This window comes from Saccostrea cucullata, unplaced genomic scaffold (genome assembly GCF_032062105.1).
Source record: "Saccostrea cucullata isolate Sc308-1 unplaced genomic scaffold, CSIRO_AGI_Scuc_v1 ctg720, whole genome shotgun sequence".
In the NCBI taxonomy this organism is placed as follows: domain Eukaryota; kingdom Metazoa; phylum Mollusca; class Bivalvia; order Ostreida; family Ostreidae; genus Saccostrea; species Saccostrea cuccullata.
Genome location: NW_026923311.1, coordinates 7,322 through 31,805, shown reverse-complemented (window position 1 = coordinate 31,805; position 24,484 = coordinate 7,322). Strand labels below are relative to the sequence as shown.

At 32.9% G+C, this 24,484-nt stretch overlaps 1 protein-coding gene across 2 annotated transcripts; it reads right to left on the bottom strand.

Annotated features, from left to right (window-relative positions):
• Positions 1-8,963: 8,963 nt before the first annotated feature.
• Positions 8,964-24,276, bottom strand: LOC134263716 (prostaglandin E2 receptor EP4 subtype-like). Of its 2 annotated transcripts, none has more exons than XM_062746098.1 (3): positions 23,915-24,276; positions 11,968-12,921; positions 8,964-9,865 (listed from the first exon to the last, which is right to left on the bottom strand). In XM_062746098.1, exons 2-3 carry the CDS (start codon positions 12,907-12,909, stop codon positions 9,227-9,229), a joined length of 1,581 nt encoding a protein of 526 aa, XP_062602082.1. In that variant the 5' UTR covers positions 12,910-12,921; positions 23,915-24,276; the 3' UTR covers positions 8,964-9,226. The 2 variants fall into 2 exon arrangements, with proteins under 2 accessions (XP_062602082.1, XP_062602081.1); XM_062746097.1 differs by lacking the exon at positions 23,915-24,276 and adding an exon at positions 21,294-21,766.
• Positions 24,277-24,484: the final 208 nt, after the last annotated feature.

Genomic DNA, 24,484 nt, shown 5'->3' with positions numbered 1-24,484 from the left:
AAATGGTTAAGATATGTCATAACAAAATCCATTTCTACAAATTAAATTTAATCCTATCACACACTAACTGCAATTCATATACCGGTACTGTAAACAGAGAAGTAAAGAGAAAGTAAAATTTTTGAATTGCCCTGTCTGTCTACTCTGTTACTTTGCTTCAAGGAGATAAGAGCCCTTAGTGAGGATCCGGGTTAGAATAGGTCCTCAGTTCCCCCTTGCTTGTCGTAAAAGGCGACTGAATGGGGCGGTCCTTCGGATGAGACCATATAAACCGAGGCCCCGTGTCACAGCAGGTGTGGCACGATAAAGATCCCTCCCTGCTAAAAGGCCGTAAGTGCCGAGCATAGGCCTAAATTTGCAGCCCTTCACCGGCAATGGTGAAGTCTCCATATCAGTGAAATATTCTGGAGAGGGACGTTAAACAGTATACAATCAATCAAGGAGATAAGAAGCTCTTGTTTTCTTTAAAGATTACCAGAAGAATTTGTGAAGAATCTTATCTTATTTGATGACATTTTCTTAAATTGTAATATATAAATGTAGCATTATCATAAACATGACATTTATTTAAAAAATCTTAGAATATGTCTTGTATGGTTTATTTCAATTTAATCTTAAAACTGTCTTTTTTCACAGGTACAATGTACATGTTTTGAGTACTACTTTAAGTGTATTTGGAGACAGTCCACGGCCAGTTGTTCTTTAAACCACGAGACTTCAGTGCTTGTCCAGAATTTATTGGATGCTACAGTGGAAGAAAATGGGTTCATACTGAACAGAATAGTTTGGATACACCTTATATCTTTTGAAAGCTTGAGTCCTCAAGGTCAACCTGCAAATGGTATACCAAACATGAAGAAAAAAAGACAGTTTATGATTGAAGAAGCTTGTGTAGTGACCAATATTTCAGGGTATTTTATATATGTTAACTTGTACGATTTTATTGGTACATGTACTTAAACATTGTTAACATCTTTAAGTTATCTGCCAGTGATACCTGATACATATTTAATATAAACATTGTTAACATCTTAATATTAAATATGTATCAGGTATCACTTGCAGGAATACACAAAAATTCAGAGTAAATTATCAGAGTTTGTTATATTAGATAAGGTCAAAGATCAAGGTCAACAGTGCTTTTGTTTTACCAAATATAACACTCTTATAAAGACTAATTTCCTGTATATAGGTACTGTAAATCAGTTTTTATTCGCGATACCTTTATTTTCGCGTAATTACGCAAGACAGTATGCTCGCGAAAATTTCATTCTCGAGTATCATAGAATTCCTCAAGATTATATAGAGCAACGAACACAATTCGTGAAAATTTTGTCTCGCTGATAAAGAGTCAATGACTATCTCGCGAAAATAAGGTGGAGCGAAAATTAAGTGATCTAGAGTATAGCAAATAATTTAGAATTTAATTTGGGAAGCTGTGATTTTTTTCTTTTAGATCTTATCTTAATTTAGAACCATGATGTATACTCAAGCAAGTAGAATTTTTTCAAGCATACAAAATTTCAAGGTCATTTTAATTTTGGAAGTGAATATAAAATATCAGGAAGCAGTCAAACATTGTAATTGTGTTGTTGTTGAATGTACTTAGTAATTGAGTAATATTCAAATTTTAATCTGCAATGAAATAAGAAATTAGAAATATCCTAATTTGTTGAGTTTTAAAACTTGGTGTTCAATAATTTTGATTTTGTTGCCATGACAATATATCTGTCAAGAAAATGGTTCTGATATTCCTTTTTGTTTAATTTGACCCTTGACCTTTGACCCTGTGACCTCAAAATCTAGAGGGGTCACCTACTTTTCAAGAAACCAGTGTACTAAATTTGATGTCTGTCATGCAATGGGTCCTCATGTTTTTGAATGATTAAAATCTACTTACCGATATATCTAGAGAATTATAACCCTTCACCTTTGACCTTGTGATCTGCAAGTTAAGAGGGGCCGTCTACTTATTAGTAGGTACCAGTGTACTATGTTTATTGTCTGTCAAGCAAATGGTTTTTTAAGATAAGAGAGAACACACTTGGTCTATTGACAGACAAACAGGTGCCAAGCAGTATGTGAATATCACCCTGTTCATGGAAAATGTAAAATTATAGGATTCTGGTATACACCACCCCCCGACCCCATTTAACCCCCTAAGAAATACTTAAATTGATTTAAAAAACAAAGATGTACAACATACTGGTATTTTTTCAACAGCAAAATTTTAATTTTTGAAAATATTTAACCAAGCAAAAAATCTTTCCGAAGTTCAGGGATGAGATAATTTGAAAATTGAAAAAAAAGTCCAACTTTAAATAAAAAATACAGCCAAAAATTTTGAGAGTCCAAAGACAGATTTTTTATATAATGTAGACAGTCATGTTGTCTAATAATTGGTATGAGATTGAGTTGATTCTAAGCGTCACTTTCTGAGTTCTAGGTTTTTGAAAAATGAATATTTTCACCAGTTTTCAAAAATCTGGAAATATGCCAGATTTGTGATCTTTTTGCACTTAAACGGGGGCATAGTTTGCATTATTATGAAAAATTTACCGAAACCAGTGTATCTTGTTACTTTCAACCATATATGGATATCTTATGTCATTATTAAATAAAATGAATCTTTGAATATAAAATCCTAAAATATTCCTCTTTTCACCCTGTGTAAGGAGGAATTGAAATAGAAGATAAAAATTAAAACCTGAAAAGAATCTGTCACCCATTCCGGGCCATATCTCAAGTAGCTTTTGATTTTTTTCAATATATTTCTTTTACCATAACATCCTATGCCCCCTGCCCATCCTTTTCGAAGTGCCTTCTCGATCTTCCTAGACCTGCGCATGCTCTTCTTTTTTCCTCAAGCGGGGACATAGATTCTCTGAATTAGCTTGCTAAATATAATCTTAACTCTAAACAAAAGGGTAATGAATCGAAGTTAGCATTGTTACAACCACTGTTGAAAACTTCAACTATTCATTAAAATAATCGTTTTAAAAGAGGTTAAAAATGCAAATCAAAACCAAAACCAGGTTGCAATAATTACTAGTACACGACTATTAAAAAAACTTCACGATCGAAACAATCATTTCAATAATGAGTTTTTTTTTTTATCAAAAAAGTGGATGAAACATCGCAACCACTATATTTAAATACATGTAACAACTATATATCATTTTCCAAAATGTGAATTGGTTACAGCTTAAGAGCCATTCTCTGTAATGATTTGAAATTTTATATAGGAGCTGTGGCACGCATATTCTCAGAATTTCTTCAAACTCTCTATGATAAAAGTCATTGATACCCTAAACTGAAATCGGGCAAAAATTGGTTGCTATGTTTTATAGTTACTATGGCAACATGTCTTAAAGGTCGAAAAATGGCATTTTTTAAAAACATGTTTAGAGCCCCATAATTAACATTTGCGGCAAAGCAAACAATTAGCAATGATTGTTTCCAAAAGTTGAAGGTCAGCGTGGCAACGAAGTTTAAGTGGTTTCAAATATGGCTATTAAATTGTAAGATGGCTTACAGAAAGAAGAATGTGTGACATACAGACGAAAAGGAATAAATACAATATACCCGAACTTTCTAGAGAAAATGTGAGTTTAAACACTATTTCATTTATTACAGATATAAAATATAAATAAAAAAGACATTTGTACAAAATGAAGTGTGTGTGATCAAGAGAATGGATTATTTGTTAAATTCCTCTCAGTTACAAGAGACTCAATCTATTCCCTTTAAGAGAATTTTATTATATTTTTTTTCTTGTTTGATTGTTTGCTTGTTTGTTTGTTTGTTTGCTTTTTTTTGGGGGGGGTCCTTAAGGGGAATTGAATTCACTCTTAAGACCATACACACTCCGTATTACAATTGATTATGCAATGTTTTAAATGCTTGTCAATCCCAATTTCTCCTATTGTAAGTATCTTATTACCTTTCACTTCATTTATGTCTTTCTTAATTTTTTCCAAGTGTTGGTGTTTAAACTGCTTACATTTTGATTAAAGGTAATAAATTGTTGTCTAAATAAGTAAATATCATGAGGAAAAAGTGATTTTTTCTTCGTAAATACATTTTCATTGTCCGCTTTTATATTCAATTATTACAACTTTCTACTTTCTTTTTAGTGGTTATCACAAACCTGTACGTGAAATATGTTTACATAATTATCGCTCTAGAGATAACTATCACTAGAGGGACTTTTGCTATTTTCTTTCGCGGATGCATCGACTGATTTCAATGAACAAAAATGATATAATGGGCATCGAAAATGTGTACCGTCCTTGGCAACAAGGACTTACAACAAGCAATGTACTGTTTGTCAAAATTCAACAAATCAACACTGGTGATGTTTGATTGACTTTAAGACACTGAGCAAAATTGATAAGCATCATTTTCGGGGTATAGCTTACACTGTTTAAAAGAAACACTTGACAGTAAAAAAGCTTAGTACTCCATGGTAACCCTATGTTTTGAAAAATGAGCGAAAACAACAGCGTGTGAGAATATCAAAACAATTATTTAAAAAAAATAAAAAAAATTAGTCTTCCACGTTCGTCTGAAATTCAAACAGATAATGAAACTTGAATCCATTGCTTTAAACCTTAAAAAACACAATAAGATGCACTCGACAAAAACAGCCAAAGTCTGAGAAGAGCAAAGAATTGCTAAATCACAAAAACAGTTTTATATGCCATTTTCTTAAATATTGATGGTCTTGTCGTTCAAATTCTTATTCGGGGAGACGACTCAATTTCTGGAGAAATCTACAAAGCAAAATTTTGCAAAAAATCAAAAGGTTTATGAAAGGATGGAACCAGAATCAGGAATCAAATACTTTAAATTTCTTCATTACAGCGTCCAAACCCACACGCCATGAAAAGTAAAGGAGTTTTCGAGATAAACAGATCGTTAATGTTTTCTCACACCAACAATATTCGCCAAATCTTTCACCCTTTGACTTGTTTCATTTTCCAAACTTAAAAAAACACCTTTCAGGAAGAAGAAACAAGTCCAGGAAATCATAGGATCTACCATATTTCAGTTTACGAAGGGCCATACTCAAAAATGTGTTCTAAAACAATAAAAAAAATTTGATAAAAATGTTACGGACATCGATTTTAATCAAAGAGAGCATTTAAAAGAAATCATTAAGACTAAATCATTGAAAAACGTTTTTGGTTTCTTTCCGAGCACCGAGGACATTATTTATTGAACATCCCTTGTACATTGAGGAAATGGATAAATGGCTATTAGACTAGTCTCTGCAGCTCCATACGAAAGACGTTCAGGCACAGGAAACATCAAGACTATACATGTACAATGGCACTTAGAAAGTATAGTTTATCCAACCACATATAAATACACCTGTCTCAAGTCTAAGTTAGGCAATGTTGAATTGGACAAAGTCAAACAACTAGCATTATTATATGATTGAATATTCCTATTTTTCTGATTGGCAGAGATCCAACTATGTGGAAGAAATACTACGTTATATTTACCTACACGTGACGTTCCAGGTGAATATAAGGATTTATTTCCTCTACATTGATCTAAAAATAGACCTGGAAATTCTAAATTGATACAAATTGCTTTGAAATGTTATTTAAACGGCTATGAATTTTTCTCATGTGAACAAAACATAAGCGAATATAGTCATCTTCTTACTTCAAAAGTGCAGTACGCAGAGCAATCTACTTTACATTGCATTCATCAATCTGACATAGGTGGTCGACCGAACAATCAGGAAACGCCTTTTCGAGATACTGCCCACCTAAACTGCAGAGCTTAGTAAAGTAAATTTACGACATTTCAATAAGCATCTTTCAGTTTGACGGCGACATCTCAGATGACGTTGGAGTAGTACGTGGATTTAAGTAGGGTGTATACTATTCCTAAAGCGTTTAAAATCTGCTTTGCTCTTTTTTTTCAATTTGTTTTTGGGTCATCAAATAATCTACCTTCACATTAGATAGATTGCTGCCTCTTTATGGTTTACTTGCGTTCTTAATCTAAGGAAAGGAATGTCGCTATTGGAGACATTCAAATGTATAGGCATATAAAAGAGCAATTGCTTTTAATACTCAGGTTGAACGCCAGAAACTGATGGACGAGTTTTCAAGAATATATTATCTATTTGGGCTAATTTTTAGTCCAAAAGACTCAGGACATAGGCCAAGGAACACCAATTACACCAAAGAGTGGAACAACTGGAAGTCTCAACTCATTCTAATACCAGAGTTCTTAAGCTACAGACACAACCTCTAGACATCAAAAGCAGTGAATACATCAGTTAAGCCGCACCAACACCGGTCAATATATCCAAAGCTGTATGGGAAATTAAACAATCTGATTCCATGGAACAACACTAATGGAGAATCCTTGGTACACCCGACAAGACGGATCAACAACAATGTGTCATTAAAAGCAGGTACATGAATATATTTTATGAACACCCTCCTCTGTCTTGTTGAATAAGTCAAGTGCATAGAATAGATGAAGGACGCATGTCCTAGGATATCCTGTATAGAGAACACTAAGCAGTCAATGAAGGGTACATCGTTCACATCCCCACTTCTTAGACGTGACAAAAACTTTCGGCGTTGATACATACATTGTATTGTTTGGAAGCACTTGCAGCAGTCAGAACAGGCCTAGAAACTACTCATTTAAAGAGGTGAAAACAGATGAAGGAAGAATAGAAGAAAGAGTAATAAGACAACAGCAACTTCAAGAGGCTTATACGGCTGCAGCAGACAACAGAAATCCAGGGACAGCCTCTACAAGCACAGATGAAGGTGCTTCCTCCCTCCCAAGGATGTTATTGTAAAAAAAAAGATTAAATATAGACCTTTCTGTGAAGCTAATTAAAACTCTTAATAAGACTTTGTACATGTAAACTACAAGGGGATTAATAGTTCAGCTGGGTTTTTGATTTTGATTTGCAATAAAGGGATTTAAATTGGATGTTACTTAAATTTCTGTGAAATTCTTTTGAAATGTTATTACTACTGCATTTTGTCGGTACACTGAGATGTGCAATATTATTTTTTTTTGTATTTTGACAGAGTCCAAGATTACTAAAATTTGAATTGTTTGTGAGAATTTCAAAATGATCAAAGTGAGAATTACATATCATCAAATTCCCTTGACTATAATTTCGTATAATTTAGTTTTCAGTAATTGAACGATAATCATGATCTCGTGACTTATTTCCCAGAGGAAACTGAGTTGTTTATAAACTGTGTATCTTTTGCATAATGAGTACCTGATGTCAACAAACACTAAGGATGTGGTTATAACAAATAAACATGGACGTGTTAACTCTTTCTTTGATATGACGTGACGTGAAATCTGCTGTCCTCCCCATCACTGGTTTTGACTGTGTGCTCAATTAAAAATTGGGAATAGAATGTTTCCATGTCTTATTGTCTTATGAAAAAGAAACGTTTTCTTCCATTTTATACGTTGTTTTCTTTTTGTTGTCCTCCTCTTTCAAAGAACACATCCTCGTGGACCGATTTCGTTGGCATCATTCTGTGACAGTGGTAGTCGTTTGATTTGATTGATTTGTAGCTTTCACGTGTTTGTTATTTATTTTCTCTTGTACACATTCATATTCGCCATCACTCTGGAAAACGATTCATGAATCAATAAAAATGGATTGTGTTTGATTACTGATTTTTTTTCTTCTTGATTAACAAAATAATATTTATGGGAATGGTTGCAACATGGTTATATGTCATCTAAATAATATTTAGATGACAAATAATCATGTTGCAACCATTCCCATAAATATGAAGATGAATGATTAAACTAATCCTTATAATGACCTACATCAAGATCAAATTATACTAAAGTGAGTGTGTTTTATTCCATGAGATTAAAATCCCATAAATTTCAGATTGTGAATTAGCTTTTCGTGTTATCCATATGGCTCATCTCATTTTCTGTTTTTATTTGAGGCACTCATAGCATCTATCTCGGCTTTCGTGATTAACTATTGAGTTAATTACGATTAACAAAGCATATCGTATCCTATCAACGACTATTCAATAAAGTGTGGAATAATTCTAGGAAAATGATCGTTGTTTGAAGCAGCGTAAAGCCATAAAATTTCTGGTTATGCGCTCTACCCTTTAGAAAATATAAAAATTTATCCTAAAACTTCAGTTTGTTATTGATGAAATGATCACTGTAATTTTGTCATTTTCTGATAAAATGTAGTATTTTGGTGATATGCTTAAAAATAAATTGAAGAAATTAAAATTTTAATTTTGAATGTGTAGAAATTATTGCTTCATGTGTTAGAGATAATGGGACCGCAAATTACTTAAAGAGGACGTAAATCAGAATGTATGGACTTTAGTACCATCATAAAATATGAAGAACACGTCAAGTAATCAAGCTCAAAGTCCACTGAAACAATTCATATTGGAAGTAGAGCAAACACTGACGACAAACACAACAAGGATCGGATCAGATACCAGGGAACACTAAGCATCTCCTGTTGACGGGTCACACCAATTCCTTGTCATGATCGGAAATAAACAGTGTTAAAATAAAAGTTTTCATGTAACAATTTTAAAAACGACGGTCAACATTCGACTTAAAGTTTTTGCTGACAAGGTCATGGTATCAACTAAAAAAATTGGGAAAAATTGAATTTATTTGTACGAGACTGTTGATATTCTTGTTTCATTAACTTATTTGTCAATAGTTTGTCTCGTTGTAAAAACTGTTCATATGTAGAGCATACTTTGCGTATCGAATCATCTGGAGTAGAAAAAAATGAGTATGAAGATAATGGTATAATTTTACTTAAACAAAAGAACTTGACTATAGAAAAGTTGAAGTTATAGTTGTTTGGCCATTAGGCAACCCCAACTCTACAGTTGTACGTAGTTAATGTAGCAAAGTACATTTATCTACTTTAAGATTGGACTATCTTGAAATCTGGATTTTCTTTTATTTGAAAACTTTGAAAAATAAATGTACAACAAATTCATATGCTAAATAGCATGTTACTTGAAACAAATTAAACAAAAGATGCTATGAAATAGCCTTCATTTGATCACAGTTGTCTTATTTTTATACATGGACCCATGTACATATTTTATGAGCGTCCATTTGAAAATACATACTTTTTTCTTTCAAGAAAATGGTGAATTGAATAAAACAATTTATCCCACTTGAATGGTAGTTTGCGAATTGTAATTCATATCGTGATTACACTGTCGTCATTATGTGAGCTACTTTGTTTTTCATATTTTTTATGGGGTTTCGAACACTTTGTAGAATTAAAAGCAGGGGAACTATGGATACGTTTTAACTTGACTCTTTTTCTAGAACTATCTTGTGTAGACTGACTGAGCCGATTGTCACTATAATTTTGGTGTATTGTGTTGTCATTAAGAGTTACAGTTTTACGCAGTTCAGATGAATTGGAATGATATCCCCTATCTGTATGTTGGTTTGCTGAAATGAGATTTGACACGCTCGACATACTTTCGTCACTACTTTCCATTTCTTTTTCACAATCGTGGTTAGATGGATGCTTGTCATTGCTCACACACAAAACTTTGATTTGAAGATCGTCGAGCGCACCGAGTGAGATATGTTCTCTATCAACTGGAACATTTTCGTAAGAGTGTAAGATTTGTCTACCAGTTCCGTCGATTTTAGAGCGGCTCCAGAGCTTCTGGTGAAGATATTTCACTAGCTTCAAGATCAGTGCTTTCCGCAACAGAACATACAACCAGGGATCAAGAATTTGATTTATTCCTGCAAATCGAACACCCAGGAGATCTGCTTTCCTATTTGTTACACCTGTGATCTGATTTATAATGATGTTTATCTGAAATAAAAAAAATACTTTAAGAATGCAATTAATTCGTTCATAAATTCCCGTGACAGTGGAAAATTTTCTACGAGATGCTAAACAATATTTACAGGTTATGTAAAGAGCAGATGAGTTTTTTTTTTAACATGTACATGCATATCTTCTTTAATGCCTTGCTCATAAGAATGTTGTGTACTCATTAAACTGAAGAATTTTATCCTTTTAATTTTGCACTTGTCTGTTGCATTATGATCGTGTAAGTGTACAGAGAGTAATGAGCATCGAAGATTTCAAGATATCTGCATCTAAAAGCAGTGATTTTTTTACCAGACGTAGGTAAAACTCCTGTATGCTACCAGACATTTGGCTAGTCAAGGAAAAGATCTTCCAGATTAAGGTGATAGTTATGAATAATTGATAAAACCAAAAAATTAGTCGAGATTATCTTGAATACTATTAATAAGTTTCACGATCGAGATTCGACTTTTTTTACGACATTGAATTAAAAGTAGCATCTGTGTTGATTGGGATTTCCTTTGACAGATACCGAATATAATAATGCAATAAGTATTTTGACCAAAGTTTATTGATTCATATAAGTCATTAGTGAGGGTAATTTTCCAGGCCGGTTCTTCGGATGAGACCATATAAACCGAGATCCCATTACCCAGTAGATGCTGGCACAAAAAAGATCCATCGCTGCTCAATGGCCGTAAGTGTCGAATATAGGACAAAATTTGCAGCTTTCCACCGGCAAGTGGTGCATGGCGTCTCCATAGGAGTGAAAAATTCTCGAGAGGGACGTTAAACAATATGCATACAAACAAACGAGAGAATACGAAATCCGTGGTTTTGTATATTAACAAAAGCTGGATAAACTCATTTTTGAGTAATTAAAAATAGTTTTTTCACGTTACTTTCTTTATAAACTTATTAAAAAGATAAGTTTCTATTTAAAAAAAATGTAGCATTACTTTATAACGAGACAGTTTTCCCATTTTTACGAGTTAGTTATCTCGTTACACGAGATGATTATCTCTTTATACCGGATTAAGTACCTCGTTAAAACGAGTTATATGCACGAGTTAGCTACATCTTTAAAAAGACCTTTCTTTGCGTTTGAAAAAGTCCGTTGTAATTAAATTATTTTCATCACAACTAGAGGAACTTTGTGTACTGAACTCACTAAATGATACCCCATCCCGCCTCCCATATGAACCTAATGGCAAAATCCAGGCTCTGGGAAACTGATGGTTAACCCCGAAATAGAGATCAAAAAAGTGAAATAGGAGATGTGCAATGGCAATTATATTATAAAGAATCCGCGAAGTTGCCGATAAGAGATGGGTACCCTTCAATATTATTGTAATGGAAAACCCAAAATATATATCGGATAAAGAAAGTAAAGTATGAGGTGCACAATGGAGCTATGTAACAAACTGAAAGATTCTATGAAAGCATCATTAAGATTCATTCAGTGGTATACGAGGATTTGCGGATAAGAGATAGCTATCCCAAAGCGTAACAGACGGAGGTACAGCTAGACAGAAGGAAGGACGGACATCCCGATCACTATATAACCTCCCACTTTCGCAGAATATTTTTGTTACATATTGCCATCGTGCATGTCCTATTTTACTTTTCGATCGGACACATATTTCGTGTTTCCCATAGAAAAACATTGACAGTGCCATTCTTTCTATAAAATTGAAGGGTACCCTTCTCTTATCCGCATGTCCTATTTTACTTTTCGATCAGGCACATATTTCGTGTTTCCTATAGAAAAACATCGACAGTGTCATTCTTTCTATAATATCCGCAACTCCTCCTATATCACTGAATACTTATATTTCACAGATTCTTTATTTAAAAATGCCATATGACCTCCTATTTAACATTTTGATCTGACACTTATTTCGAGTCTCCCACAGCAAAACATGGAATTTGCCACTATAATCATACGGAAGGCGGGAGTATCATTTTGTGAGCTCAGAGCTCACAGTACCTCTAGTTTTTTTTTATGACCACATCGAAAATGTTTAACAATGTAATTTTTTTTTGAAAAAAAAATTGAAAATAAAAATAAATGGTATAACAACTTAATTTTTGAAACTTACATTGATTGGCAACCAACAAGTTGTGAAGACAAGAGTGATAGCACACAGGAAAATGACCATCTGAGTTTCAGCTTCTCTCTTTATTGACTTTGTTTTACTCTGATTCGTGTTGTGTCTCCTGTGACAATACGGTGAATTGTTCGCCACCCTTTTTCGTCTCATTTGTAGTAATGTCACAACAACAGCGATATTACACCCGAGGTTCAATAAAATTATCACAATATTGGTTGATGCAAATATTGATGCATATATGATGTCACTCACACTTTCTTTATGAAAGTTCAAAAAACACCAAGATCCTGGAAATTGAATTTCATAGCTTCCTATTCCAACAAATGGCCATGAACAGAAAAACATCACAATAATCCAACAAGCTGCGATAGCTATAAAAGCCTTTTTCTTCGTGGCAACTCTTGCATGGAAATAAGCAAACCGTAGAGCAAGTAATCGTTCTACTGACATAGCACACACAAGAAGGGGCGTTAAGCCTCCAAATAGGATCATAGCAAAAGCATGATAACGACAAAGGGGTTTCCCTCCTACCCATTTTAAATTGTTGGCGTACACAACAATTGCAATCGGTGACGTCATTAGCTGGCCAATCAAATCTGTCCAAGCCAATCCGGCCAGTAATGTGTAAAATACCGTCCTTTTGGCCTCTTTGCGTGACGTATACAACACTACAAGTGCTAGAATATTTCCCAGAATTCCAGTAGTAAACATGATAATGGGAGTAGAAAGACTGATTCCCATTCCTTCCTGACGACATCCGGTTTTGTTGAAAGAATCACAAGGATTATCCATTCGAGTCCGATCGTCCGCCATGATTGTGGTAAGATCTTGCGTTATGCCATTAGTGTTGAGTAGAGAGAACAAACCCGTTGGTTGCGTGACGTGGTAACTTGTTACCTCTGTACTTTCCATTTTTCTGTCTAATACCATCGTCTGTACGACCTGAAATTATATATAAATAAGGATATTTACCATTTATTGTTTTCCCCTTGATTGTTTTCTTTCTCTAGGAAACGTGTTAAAAATGTGCGTGTACACTACACGATTGACAATTACAATATAAATACAGATATTCTGAAGTTCACCAATCTTAAAAAAGCTTTAAATATGATCAGTTAAAAAACAATTATAAGATACTAATTAAATGGATGGTTCAAGGTTTGTTTAATGCAGCGATACTTTTAATTTCTCTACTTATAGGCGATTGCCTCTAACGAAGAATCCCAACCCATGCATATTAACTCATTCCCCCATTAGGAACTCATTCACCCATTCACCTTCTATTATCTGTAAGCATTTTAATTTCTTTTTTTTGTGGTTTTGATGGTCTTTAAAAATTTTAAGAAAAGTTTTGTTCCATAAGTAATTATAAAGAAAAATTCATTCATTGTCTGTGAAAATCATATGAAATACTAGTCTGATAGTAGTCTGATATTCATATGACTTAATTTGCCCTTTAACTCAAAATTGTGCTCACTAACTCATTTTTCTACTTCGGATTTTGCTTCACGCTAATACACAGAATCAAAGTGAGCCAAACTTGAAAAGTTTATTATTTTTTCTACGAGTTATCTCAACAGAAAACAAACGAGTGGGGGTGTTTTAATTAGAAATTATTTCATTCAAATAACAAAGAACTATAAATTACGAAAGCCCTCGTGACATTTAAGACAATTAAAAAGCTTGTTGGAAGAGTAATTTAAAGACAATAAAAATATAAACAGCTTCCAAGATTAAAAAAAAATGAATGAACACTGGTCTCCCCAACTTTATTTTAGAATATATCTCCAAAAGCTAGAGGGTATAAAAGAAAATAAAGAAATTACTGCAAAAAATCTGAATGGCAAACTCTTTGATGATGCCCATTTACACAATTACATTTCAAACATACAACAATGTACCATTAAGTTTAAAATATTAATTTCCTGTGCTATCTTTCAGGAAATAAAACAATAGTTATATGAAAAAAGTTTCATGGGACCAGCTCTTGCATCTGTGTGAGATTCTCTTTTGTAATGAATCAAATTGCTTGTCAGCATGCAATATGTCACACTAAAATATCGACTTATCAGAGAGAAAAAAAATATATGAAAGATTAACTCTACAACTATCATCCGTAATTGCAAGGCAATCAATCGATTTTTTTTTGACGCAAAATGACTTCTTTAAACCAAAAAAGTAAGCTATGAACATGTACTTATACTTCATGAAATTCCAAAGCCACCGTTTGCATGGACACTGTTCTAAGTTCGCAACCAAAACTTAACCGATTTAAAAAACAGAAATGGCATTGAATATTAACCATTTTAAAAAGTAGAAGTGACATTAAATATTTAAGGAAAACTCTGAGATTTTCTCGGTAATTGCATACACTCGTATATACATATATTGTAAGTGTTCTATTATTTTTCAAGTTGGTTCTTTTCATTATTCATATTTTTCACTGTTTATAAAATTAAAACAACTGCTACTATGATCTGTATTTCTTTACATATTGAAGTTGATGTTTTTACGTGAGCATTCCTCAGCGTACACATGTGAGTACAAATTTAGAACTAGAAGTAAAACAACACTACATCACGAATCAACTAACTTTTCATGTGTGTGTGTGGGTGGTGGTGGTGGGGGGGGGGGGGGGTGAACCCTCTCTTAATTGTGCTGTTCTAAAGAATACTGCAAAACAAAGTTTCTTTGTGGATTTATGAAACATTTAATGAACTTTTCTTCTCGTCAAGGAATTTTAATTTGCTTGGTAATACTGTAATTAGTGACCATCCAAATTGAAACTAATTGCCCACTCCTTCCCCGACCTGAAATTGTTTCCTATGTGCCTGGATATATACAACCTAAATAATACAGTATATGCAACAAAATTTTGGGTAAAAATAAAACAAACTTTAGAAATTCAGAAATTGAACGGGATTGAAAATTATCGTTTCTTCGAGGTTTCTCACTTAGAAAAGTTTTTAGTCGGGTCATTCTTAGCCAGTAGGTCGGGAGAGAGCAACCAAACAATTTTTCCAAGATTTATTGGGGAATGGAAGATTTGAAACTTATTTTGCATTTCTAGGGATTTTTTGTTGTTGTATTATATGATAAACTTTTTAAAAACAAAAAATTGTGATGATCCAAGTTGACGAAAAGTCAGGCAAATTTAAGGGTAAAACATTGCATTTCACTTAAAAATCCTGTCATACTTTCATCACCTCTAAATCTACCATCTTCCTTCACTATAAATAGATCAAGTGACAGCTGTCTTTTTATAAATCTTGAACTTTTCTAACAAGGAAGTCGAATTAACAATTCTTGTGAAAGATGACAAAGAGATAAGAACGTCGATTTTATCATTATATAATGTATTACTGAAAAGGTACGATAAAACTCGAGAATGAAAAAATGCTACAAGTGTAGTCAGCAGACTCTGATATATTTCAGGTTTCTTAACCCAAATCGTTCTTTGCTGTTACATCTTTAAATTAGCGCTTAACTTTAATAAAAAAAAGTGTTATTCAACCATAATAAATATTGCAGTAGTATCAAGTAAAGAATATATAAGAAATACAAAGCTTGAAATGAAGCTAGACTTCCGACTTCTCCCAAAGAGCGTAAAATATTCAGCAAAAAAAAAAACCTTTTGAAATTAGTAGAAAAGGAAAAAACCACGTACTTATCTAACTATTTAAGGAAGCAAATACAAGGTAAAATGTTATTCATAGCCAATAGATTACACTTTGATATTACTTGCTTAGTTTGGGATATAAATAGGCCTATTTTTCGAATTTCGATTCCCATTACTTTTAAAAATAATATTTGTTTGCCGTCTTCCGAGTCTTGCTTAAAATAAGGGCCAGTCACCAGGGCAGGTGCGGAAACTTTCCTTATGGAACGCCGTCACTGCCTTATAGCAGAACGCAACAATTGCACTGCGTCAACCTTCAATTACATTATGTCAACTCCATATGACAGTTACTCACACAACTATTACACTGTGTTAACCTTCTATTACATTATGTCAACTCTACATGATATTAACTCATACTACTATAGCATTGTGTGAACTTTCCTTTACATTATGTCAACTCTTTATGACATTTACTCCCACTATTATTTTATTGTGTCAACCTTCCATTACATTATGTCAACTCTTTATGACATTTACTCACACTACTATTGCGTTGTGTCAACCTTCCTTTATATTATGTCAACTCTTTATGACATTAACCCACACTACTACTGCATTGTGTCAACCTTCCATTATATTGTGTCGATTCTTTATGATATTATCCCACACTACTATTGCATCGTGTAAACCTTCCTTTACATTATGTCAACACTTTAAGACATTTACACATTCTTGCATTTGCATTTCGTTATGTTTACTGTTCATGACATTTAATTAAACAACAATTACATTGTGTTAACCTATCATTACATTATGTCAATTCTTTATGATATTAACTCACACTACTACATTATGTCGATTCACTATTACGTTATGCGAACACGGGTATCCTCGGCCTTTATATGAGCATACCGTATTTTCCGCAATCGGCAATCCTCGGCTGACTCCGCTACGCTCCATTCAAACGTTATAGGTACGAGTCATCCGAGGAATTCCGATTGTATTTTCCGCGTTCCGAGAGCACTAAAATTGGCGGGAGAGAAAATTGCCGTAGAAGAAATCTCAGCGATTTGGGAATGGCATCTTTAAATAAAAATTTTAAGCGACAAAGGATTGACAATCTTGAAACGTGCAAAGCCTTAACACTGCGACTGTGAATTAAAGTCACGTCGAAATTCAATGGCGTTTACTTTAATCTGATAATTAAATAAATCAAATATTATGAGTCGTGCAGCAATTTTTTTTCTTTTTATTTTAAATTGTTCTTTGTTTATTTGTTTGGTTTTTTTTTTTTTTTTGGATAAAAGTCTTAAACTTCTGATCTTACTAAGAACATTGTCATAATTTTTTTTATCAGTCTTGAACTTTCCTTTTTTTTAAAAGTGTAAACACATCGTATAACACACGTGCACTGGTGGGTTGGGGGGAGGGGAAAATCCCGCCCTACCATCTTTAGTGACCAAAATCTACATGTACAAAAAATTAATAAATTTATTGGTTTTACTTTGTAGGACATTGCATTAGTTTCACATTAAGTTTAGCTGAATTAAGTTGAAAACTTTTTTTTATAAAACTATAAAGCCTGAGAGCTTCTCTGCTTTCCCCTTGGTCTCCAACCATAAACCGTCCCCCTTCAGGCTTGGACAATTTTTTTTGTTCAAGATTCTCATATCCGCTACTGACATGTGTTCATGCATGCTTACTAAGGCATATTCAATTGATTTAGATGAGGGATTGGTAGATTTTTTGTAATAGAATTCTGGCCCTGGAATAGTTGAAAAAATTACTAATTCCAGTGCGTGACGTATCATCTTTTTCGAAAGGAGAGGGGGGTTAGCCAGAAAAAAAATATTCGCCCGAAAAAAAAACTTGAGAAGCCAAAAAAAAATTGTCTAATCCAAGCCCGAAAAAATCCTATTTCGGGGAGGGGGGTCCAACTTCGATCAGTCCTAATTTTTTTGTCAGATATACTACATTACCCTCAGTGGACTATACTTCAACAAAAAGTGGGGGTGGGGGCTGTACTTTCAATGAACATTACATTTTCTATTGTAAAGTTATGTTTGGGAAAAGAGGGGGGTTGATATTTTGTGCCTCTAATTCTTCCGTATCAATCAGGACCCCCCCCCCCTCTTACCAGTCATAAAAACACGGTCGTCAACATTCATTTTATACCAGATATACAGCTTTGAGATAATGTAAATGTATTTTTACATCAGGTAATGCACTTTTGGAATCAACATGATAAAGAGTTAACACAATATAAAGATATTTTAAGATCACATAAGAAAGAGTTGACATAACGTAATTATATATCCACATCACGGAATGGAGTTTTGACATAATGTGATAAAGTGTTGATATAATATAAAGATATGTTCACATAATGTCATACACTTTTTACACCACGTAATAAAGCACTGACATAAAGGTAAGATGTGTTCACCTCACATCATGATGCTCTCGCCGTAAAATAAAGATAAACCCATATCATGTAATAATGCTTTGATATAATAAAAATATACACTCTCGAAAAGGAATGGATTTTTGACTTCATGTAATGATAAGTTTAATTATAAAACACAATTCACTTGACGTAATGCAATTTTGACCTCTCATATTAAAGAAATGAAATGATGTAAAGAAACATTCATTTCACGTAATAAAGTTTTAACACAATGTAAACACATTATCGCTTCACATAATGAATTTTCGACTTCAAGTTATGAAGTGCTGACATAATGAAAGGGTGTATTTACTTCATGTAATGCAGCATTGACATGATGTAAAGATATTTTTACATAATCTCATAAAGAATTGACATAACGTAAAGATATGTTCACATCACGTAATGATAAATTGACATAATAAATGCATAGTTGTATGCTATAAGGCAGTGTTGGCGTTCCATATTTCCTCCAAAAATATTTCATTATAAATTCAGAAATTAAAAGGGATTGAAAATAATAATTTCTAGAAGATAAGAAAAGTGTTTAGTCTGGTCATTCTTAGCCAGTAGGTCGGGAGATGGCAATCAAACAATATTTCAAAATTTTTTTGGTAATGGAAGATTTGAAAATTATTTTGCATTTCGAAGGATTTTTTGTTGTTGTATAATATGCATAAACTTTTTACAAACAAAAAATTGTAATGATCCAAGTTGACGAAAAGTCAGGAAAATTTAAGGGTAAAATATTGCATTCCACTTAAGAAGCCTGTCATACTTTCATTACCTCTACCATCTTTTCTATAAATAGATCAAGTGTCTAATAAGGAAGTCGAAGTTTACTTTTTTTGTGAAAGATGACAAAAATATAAGAGGGATGATTTTATCATTATATATTGTATCGCTAAAAAGGTACAACAAAACTCGAGAATCACAAAAAGTTACCAGTTAGTAAGCAGACTCTGATATATTTTGATAATTCTTAAACCAAAATCGTTCTTTTTTGTTACAAAGATACAAAGCATGTTCCAGTTAATGTTCTACCAAACCTCTTTCTTTACTACTCACACTATTAACAGTAGTGAATGAGAAACTTACTTTAAGAGTACTGTTCAACAATATATTCGGAAATAGGTGTAAATCAGATGTGGATACTAAAAAAATCCAACTTTTGGAATATTTGAAATCGTAAAACTTTACCAAAATAAACAACTCGAAAACTCATGACTTTCCAACTTTATACACAACCATTCCCCACGATAAATTAAAGTCCAGGCTTTTTGATATCATTGACAGCTGCTTTTTCAATAAAAATTGAACGTAAATTAGCTCACCTTGTCATTAGTCATTTGCAAAATTACTTTAATTTGTTATAAACATTCAGATTATTCGTGCAAGCACTCTGAAGTAGATATTAAAAAGATGCTAGAGTTTCTGATTAATTCTACATATATGGTTTTTGAATAACCATGTCTTCCAACAATCTACTGGGATTCTAATGGGTACCAATTGCGTATTTTTGTACTCTTATGAAGCAGAATATGTTCAAAATCTTTTACGTGAAAAGAAGAAAACGTTTCCAACTCGACATTTAGATATATCGTCGATGCATTGTTCATGAAAAATAGTTATTTTCATTTTTATGACGATACGATATATCTCAGTGACCTTGAAATAAAAGATACCACAAAGTCTGACGCATCTGCTTCATATTTGGATCTTTTACTAGAAAAAGACCTAAATGTTTATCTAACAACAAAGCTTTATGATAAACTTGATGACTTAAACTTTTCAGTCGTCAAATTCCCTTACATATGCAGCAATATACCTTTGTCGCGTGCACACGTAGTTTATATCTCTCAGTTTCGATACGGAGGAACAATTTCTAAAATGGGGTAAGTCATTGACAAAAAAGTTGATGAAGCAAGAATATCAGCAGTCTAGTTTAAAGTCATTTCGCAAGTTCTTTGGTTGATATAATGACCTTGTCAGCAAATACAATTTATCATTAAGTCAAAGTTAGGTCATTATTTACACAATGAGTTGTCCATGGATTTTTTTTCCATTTCTTCCCCGAATATGACAAAGAGCACAGAGCGGGTGTGATTGGTCGGCAGGGATGCTAACTCCTCCATGGCATCTGATCCCACCTCTGATGTACAGAGGTTCGTGTTTGCTCTGCTCCTATTTTGTAATGTTTAATGGACTTTTGAGCTCGAATACTGTTCGCTATCTCCGAATATTTCATCTATAAATTAGCGCTTAACTTTAATTAAACAAATAGAAGTGTTATTCATACTATGGATTACCTAACAAGAGCGTACAATTACTACATATTTATAATATTACAGCAGTGTTAAGCAAAGTAAATCATAATGAAAAGGAATGAAATGAAGCTAGACTTCGCCTTCTCCAAAAAAAAAAAAAAAAAAAAAAAAAAAAAAAAAAAAAAAAACTTAAAGATTTTCTTTAAAGAAAACTTTTGGATTTAATGGAAAAGGAAACACCACTTGTCTTGCTATTTTAGGGAAGCAAGTACAGGATAAAATGTTATTCAAAGCATGAAAAGTACACTTAGATGTTACATGCATAGTTTGAGATGGAAATTAACAGGTCTAGTTTTCAAGTTTCGATTTCTATTTACAAACTTAAGATTTGGGTTTGTCCCGCTTCCAACAAAACACCAAATTTATTCGCCTCACAGGTGTATTTAACAAGTTCTGTATCTAGTTAAAATGATTTGTGAAAAAACACATGCCATGTATCCTTTTTTACAGCCAAAAAAAAAATTGCGGCAGAAAATTATTTCCAGCTTCAATACAATCACTTTACAAACAGAAAAATGCATTCATTTTGCAATTATTCATGTAAGGATTATTCATTTTCCAAAGATTAAAATAAAATTTACATGCATCATTCTTTGTTTCTCCCGGAGGAGATGCAGGTTCGTAAAGCTTAAGGAAACTTTAACACTCGAAACACGGATATGATGTCGTCCGCGGTGATAGAATCGGAAATTGGATTATAATGATAAACAGAAACAAACAACTATTTTCAGCACTAAAACATCTATTTTGATTTATCACTTCGATTTTACTACTCTACTTTAAATGCAATCTGCAGTGAACTGGAAATATAAGGAAGAATGAATCCATTTTAAGTAAAGATTTTATTACAAATTGAATGTGTAAGAAAAAATGCTGTTACAATAAAGTTTGTTTAAATAATTTTATTTCAGATTCTTACCTGATCGATGATTTACACATTTAATCCAGTTTGAAAAAATGGGTACTCGGATAACTCTAGCCAAAAGTACTTCGAGCCCTTGTCTTCAGAAGGTCAAAATCCTAAATCAGCTGATATTCATATAACTTTATCGTTAAATAGAAGACTATGTAGAAATTAGGAAGGATAATCCGAATTTCAATATGAACTCCATGTTTACTCCACAAAAGATTGCCGGTGATTAATTATTCTTCAATAGATTGCTCGGGAGGGACGGCGAAACTCTTGTCAATAACTTTAAGACGTTTGTAAACAGTCACACGTGCTTTAACTTTCACCCAGATCTTCTAGTTATATTTGATGAAACATACAGAAGCTTTACTATCAATACTTGATCATTCAAGCTCCTGCAAACTGCTTATCAAAAACTCCCTAGCATCTATAAAATGTCCGATCACTGAGCCTTACCCAAGCTCTCGTAAAGTAAACAAATGAGGGCAATCTCTAGACTTCACGTGGTGTATTCGTCCCTACCGTTTTAGTCTGATGAAACTTAGTATCATTCGGTGAATCGTTTTTGGGGGGATACCCGTTCGTGCACAACATCATGTTCAATGCGATGGTCACTTAGGGAAATCTTCAAACCCATCAAACACTATTGCATTGCATAATGTAATTTGTTTGATGGCAACTCAGTGCCATTCACGCAATTTGAGATGACAAAAATATTGACATTGATAAAAAATACTTTTTGAACGGAAATTAATTGCAAATAATCTCTCAAATATTTTCCACTCTGAGATAATGCGTCGAAAGCTGTCCAGATATCAAAACTGGTCGACAGGGTGATTGCAGCTTTTAAACAGGAATCTAATGAAATTTTGATGATGACTATTACTTCGTCTGCCATGTGTCACCAGCTTTCCCTGAACTCGTGAAGTTTTTTTTTCCAAGAACCATCCTATACTATATTCGATTTCAATTTAAAGAATTAAATACTCTTTTGACTGTTTTTTTTTTCATAAGGTTGTACAAATAAAAGTCTGTATATATGTACATGTGTATTTGACTTTGACTGTGCTTACAAGAATTTCATTTGCAAACAATGTATTTCGTATGGGTCTTCTCTTCTTCTCGTGTCTGACTTTTTTCATTAGTATCATTATTTGATCAGGAATCAGAGTATTCAGGATGCCTATATATGTAAATTCATGTGTATTTAGCTTGGTCAAATAAGGTGTTTCGGGGCTTTTGACTGTGCATTTTAAACTGTCATTTTCAATGAAAAATTTCATGCATATGCAAACAATGTATTTGCCTACAGTCTCACAGAAAACGGTAATTAGTATGTTCATGGCCTCTTCTTTAAACCAATATCAAATTTAATATAGGTATCCGGTTTACTTTTCATATGATTTCAAATTGAATGTCATGAAAATACTTTTTTCATTAGTTTTCTATCATTAAATTGATTATGAGCAAATGAATCAAATAATTAGCCTAAAGTTATTTACTAGATCTTGACCTTAAGACGCCTAACTCCAAACATAATACAGGTATGATAAACTTCACACATTCTGATATGTTTCATTAACCAACTGACACGTATACTTTGCGTTAAAGCTTTGGAGTATTAAGCGATAAATAAGTTTTCCTTTTTAATTTATTAAGTACGCACTTTTAACGTCCTTTTAACCCTTTTAAAAATAAGGCGATCTTCAATATATCTGTTTTGCAAATGATCATGTACATTTACCAAAAATATGCATTATTGAATGTAATCATGGCTAAAAGAATGTTTCTTGGGGTAAGCTTTGTCAAGTTTAATATGGAATAAATTAATTGGAACTTACTTCTTCTTCTTTTTTTGATCTTTGGGAAATTGAATAAATGATTTCAGAATGTTAATTTACTAATTATTTCTGGAACTTGAAAGGTCTCAAATGAAAGAAGAAAATCTTAGTATGGTGGCAAAACTTTGGACTTTGTTGTTGTTTTGAATGAATCTTATACTTGCTGCAATAAAGTACGTCAGTTATAAAGAAATCATAAGCTTTTACATTTGATGTACATGATTTTAAATTAATTTTCTCCAGTATTTTAATTATAGTATAAATGTACATATATCTTGATTTTTGAAGAATTTCAATCACAATTGATTTAACAATAGACATATTTGCTTAGTTAAAATGACTAATACATTATGCGTGCACATACAGGAATGTAAAAGCAAGTATGAATTAAAAAAAAAAACAATATTCTCATGCAAAACAAAGTAAAGCATTATAATTCAAATGCACTAGAGGAAAAGTTAATTAACATGGGAAACTCAAAATTTCTGCAATAGAACATCTAATGATACTTGTAGTAAACGCTTTTTAAAGTTTTATTTGTGTTTCTAACTTTTATACATCAGCATTAGTACAGACAATCAACTGCATCTATACAATATTTGATAGCCCAAACTTTAATAAATGATAAAGGATCAAAATCCCAAAACCATACTGCTCATTATATGCATAAACATAAATTCTTATCTTCTGGAAAAAGACTGAAAACTCGTGAACTTTTAATCGTAGCCTACTTCAGCAACTAGCAAATTCTATTGATATTAAACGTTACAGAGGAAAAAAATCACTTACAGTAATCAATCATGCTGGAAAATATTTTCCACTTTGTTACATAGGTAGACATGTTGACTAGTGTGGTAAAATTCTACTTCATCAGAAGGGAAGTTTATCTTCTTATCATACACTGGTAATTTTGACGAGGTTCACATCTTGTAATGGCACCGTTGACATTCTGTGTATATATGTTTGCTTATCGGGGTATGCGATATTCCGTTGACATATTTTAAGTAAATATTTGCGTCACTGTTTCGTAAGCTGAGAATTTTTTCCTCGGATAAAAGTATACCAAATGAAGCGATTCAACGCAAAATGATATTTCAACCCATAAGCCAAAATAAGGATGTAATTAACAAGGTGAAAATTGATCGATCAAGATCGGGAAATAAAGCTATTTAAATGTATGTTTTCAACTTCAGCAATTTATGTTTATTTTTTTCCACTTAAATTTGACTAAAATTAGACCAAAAGAGAGACATAAAGAGACCTTGCACAGCAGAAATCAAACTTCCCGTTTGAAACATCTTCAAAAAACACATCAAGAATAATTCTTTGAAGCGAAACTATTTTTTTTTGTATTAATGC